The 4,192-nt window shown below is 34.0% G+C and overlaps 1 protein-coding gene across 1 annotated transcript in view; it reads right to left on the bottom strand.

Annotated features, from left to right (window-relative positions):
* The window catches only part of Pth2r (parathyroid hormone 2 receptor), a 99,630-nt gene that overhangs the window by 60,662 nt on the left and 34,776 nt on the right, over nt 1-4,192 (bottom strand). Inside the window, exons 3-4 of the mRNA XM_015481320.2 lie at nt 3,450-3,560; nt 3,209-3,324 (exon numbers count right to left, since the gene is read on the bottom strand). Coding sequence (XP_015336806.2) covers nt 3,209-3,324; nt 3,450-3,560 — 227 coding nt within the window. The remainder of the gene's footprint in view (nt 1-3,208; nt 3,325-3,449; nt 3,561-4,192) is intronic.

Below are 4,192 nucleotides of genomic sequence, written 5' to 3'. Positions count from 1 at the left end.
GTTATTTTGCCCAGCCAGCCGGGCTCAGGCAGCTCTGGCCCTTGGGCTACAGCAGTCCTGCACTCAGTGAGGGCTCCATGCACCTCAAGGGATGTCTCCCAGCTCCTCTGTTCTGTGCCACGCCCTCAGTTTAGGCTCTCTTTCACTCTGTGAAGGTCCTGGGCACATCCTGAGAGATTTATCTTACTCTGCTGTATTGCCCCAGCCTTTGGCATAGTGCCATTCTGTGAAGGCTCCATGGGACTTCACTGTGACTAGAGCTTGCTGCTTTGAATTCTATGCCCTTATGCTAGCCCTTGTCTGTTAGAATGTGATTAAAAAGCTTTCCTCCTTTCTTTTCTTCTCAATCTATGGTTACTCTTCTTTTGCTATGGACCCAGCCTTTAGATTTTTTGAAATCCTCATTTTACTGGTGAATTTTTACAGATTATTAATTTTGCATCTCATACAACTTAATCTTATCATTATACCTGCCTATATTCTGGCTGGAAGCAAAGGACTTTACCTCTTATTCCTTTTCTTTTAAATATTATTCATTGCATATTATTTTTATTAATAAAACATTAACATGTTTATAGAAAATACTGGATAATATGTAAAATATATAATGAAGACAAAAAGGCCTTCCAAGTTTTCACCAAACAAAAGAAACACTGCTAGCACCTTAGGTATTTTTGTTTTTCTTTTTCTATATACCCTATCCTATCTTTTTAAGGATCTGAATCCTAAACTTATACTCAAGTTTTTTCCAAATAATTACATGACAAAAGAATTTTCCAATGCCACAAACTCTTTATAAAAATACATATTTGGGCATACTTAACCAGTTCCTCTCTTGAAATTTAAATTCTTCAAAATATTCACTGTAATGACTTATTATTCAATGAACATTTTTTTCATTCAGTTTCTCCACCCCAAATCTTTATACTTAACCATAGAAGTTAAATTATAAAATCAAAGGTTACGACCTCTTTGAGGTTTTTAAATATGTATTGCTAAATTGCATTCAAAAGTACCTATAGCCTTTAGACATAAGATATATTATATGATAATTTCTACAGTATGCCGTTGTTTCAGATATCATACTCTAAAGAATTTAGTAACCTGTGGCCTATCATTAGAGTTCCTTCTCTTCTTTTATTAAAAATAATTACCTCATTTGGCCAACCAATGATATGGAAATTATTTAGAATTTTAAAAAATTCATGCTAAAAATAGCTTAGTATTTTCCCAATAGTGATGTGGCACTTATTCTTCCATCAAATTATGGGTCATTTATTCTCAATACATACTTTTTCAGTTTTATACATTTCCTTGCTTACAAAAATTTTTATATTAACCATTAATAATTTATATCTCATAAATACGGAACATCATTTTGCCTGACAGAGCATTAAAACTTCGGGAGCCATCTAGTTTTCTTATTAGAGAATATTTGGTGTGGCTTTCTTCTTTTTATGAGTCTTCTTAAATTATACATTAAGGTTGGTAAACAATTGAAAATATGGTTTTCATTAAGGAGATAAAATTAATTTATGTGAACAAAATTCTTAAAGTTTTAGTTAGCCTTTAAGTCATTTTTATAGAAACAGTATATATCTTAGGTTTATTAACCATTTTTTATTATTTTGATACTTAGAATATGCATTAATCACAAAGAAATGGTTGTAAGATTCGAGTTCTGGCTGGGCAGTTGGTGAACACCTGTTATCCTAGCAACTCAAGAGGCTGAGGCAGGAGGATCACAAGTTGAGGCCAGTATCAGCCACTTAGCAAGATCCTGTTTCAAAATAAATAATTTTTTAAAAACAGGACGGGGGATGTAGCTCAGTGGTAAAGTGCCCCTGGGTTCAATCTCAGTTCTAAACAAATAAATAAATAAGATTCGAATTCTGTGTGAATAAAACCATGATTTAATTTAACAGCCAATTGAAAGCTGTCAAAGAACTACCTTTGTCATCATTCAACAGACAACTAAAGATCATCACCGAGTACACTAAATACCCGGAAGTGCTTGTTTTCGTCAGTGAGACTCCAATCATTCTGAAGTATTTATATTAACTCAAAGTTAGCCTGAGTTGTATCATGGAATCTATAAGAATCTCCTCATATTGACTATTTTTATATAAAAAATTTTCAAACCTTGAAGTACAAAACTGAAGGTCTTTAAACAAGCTATCAAAGAGCTCATTAAGGTATTAGTACTTGATGACAGAAAAGAAAGTTAAGAAAGAAAATTCAGCCTATTTGCAAAACTGAACAAAGAAACCTTCAACTCATCACTTCTCTCTACTGTTCTCTCTCCACTCCCTCCAAAAATCAATAGGCACTAAAAAAAAAAAAAAGTAAAATGTGAGGGAGTTTATGTACAATGGACTGTTCTTAGGGCCCACTTAAAAATTACTTATCCATCAATTTATCATATTCATTCCTAGCATCACAAGCATTCTCATCCCATATCTCTACTCACAGGTCAAAGGGATAGGAATTTGAGGATGACTTTTAAATTCTCTAACATAACTTAAAAGTAACTCTAGAAGTTTTTGAAGTTCACATATGATTGCTATACTGCACACAATGCTGATGTGAAGTTAGGACACCAGGGCTCTGCTCTAGACCCTTCCACCAGCAAGCTTTAACCAATACTGAATCTCTGGATCTCAGTAGACTCACATCTGTGAAATAAAGGTATTGTGCTGCAAAACTCAGATGACGCTCTTGTTCCTCTTGAATTCTACTGCTCTAACCTTTCATCTACTAATGAAATCACCTTCAGGCAAATCTTATGAGACGGAAAATACCTCTCTAAAATGCAAAGATCCTTCAGGATATAGAGAGTGGAATGAGATGTAGTCATCCATAAGTAACTAAGAATAAATCATGAATCATGCTGCTGGCTACCTATGTAGATTTTTATATACAACATAATATTGTATATATAATATTAAGATAAAATAATGTGACAAAAAATATACACACAGTTATTTATAAGTATATACGTATATATCTCAGGTAGGAACCTCTAGCTTAAGGAAAATACCACAATGGTTCAGATGCATCTAAAAGGATTCCAATATTGCTTTTACCTTTTATGATATGTGTGTCATAGAATTAAATGGTTTTATATGTAATGGTTGACAATCAAGAATTACATAAAAGCATTATTCTGCTTTTTCTTAGGGATTCACAAATTCAAAAATATGATTACCTTTCCTATGCTGACATCTGGTTGCAGAAAGCAATCTGAATAATTAGCCCATGTTTTATTTGAGCTGAGAATAAAATCCCATGTTCCGTTGGGAGTGCAGTGTCGGAAGGCGGTTCCTGTAAAGACATGGAGGGTACTGAGATGCTCAGTTTCAGTTCCCATATAGTCTGTTACCAAAAGGAGGCAGAGGAGGAGAAAGATAATTTCTTTTCAAATTAATAGTTTCAGAAAAACTCAATACCTTTATGATTGAAGTCATAAATATAAGGAGGGCATGGGACAGCTGATATTTTCCCCACTGTTCCTCTGGGCCAACAAATGAGTCCATCCCATTCTGGGAAACAATTACCTTCTGATGAGAAAAAAAATAGAAAGCAGATAAATAAAAATTAGAGAACAAATGCATTCAAAATGCAAAATTTCAGATAATTGCCTGTGGCAAAAAGTAAAACAAACTGGTAACTAACATGTAAATGTCCCAAAATTCACCTACCTTGTCTCTTCATAGACCCATTAATAGGAAACTTTGATTAGCAAAATTAAAATATTCGGACTATTCCAGTATATCCACTATAGTAGTTATAGCAATTGGTATATAGAAAACACTGGAAACCACTGTGAACAACTATAGTATAGTTCTTCCACCTGTCATACATAGCAGCTACATTTTTACTCTAGATTTTTTTTAAATGCTGTTAAAGAACATGACACACAAAACAAATTTAAGATTCAGGTTTATCTTTTTTACCTATAATTTCTTTGAGTCTAATATTCATCTCAAACAAAATTCTCATAAGTTCTGTGCTTCTCAAGATGAATCCAGAGCCTTGTCTTTCTTATAACCTCCACTGCCACCATGACAGTCCACAGCCACCATATGTCCAGCCAGAATTACAGAGATCGTCTTCAGCAGGTCTCCCTGATATTCATATTCTCTCTCTCTCTCTCTCTCTCTCTCTCTCTCTCTCTCTCTCTCTCTCTCTC

This window comes from Marmota marmota, unplaced genomic scaffold, assembly GCF_001458135.2.
Source record: "Marmota marmota marmota unplaced genomic scaffold, marMar, whole genome shotgun sequence".
NCBI lineage: Eukaryota > Metazoa > Chordata > Mammalia > Rodentia > Sciuridae > Marmota > Marmota marmota.
Note: the sequence above shows the minus strand (reverse complement) of the source record. Positions and strands in the feature narration are given on the sequence as shown.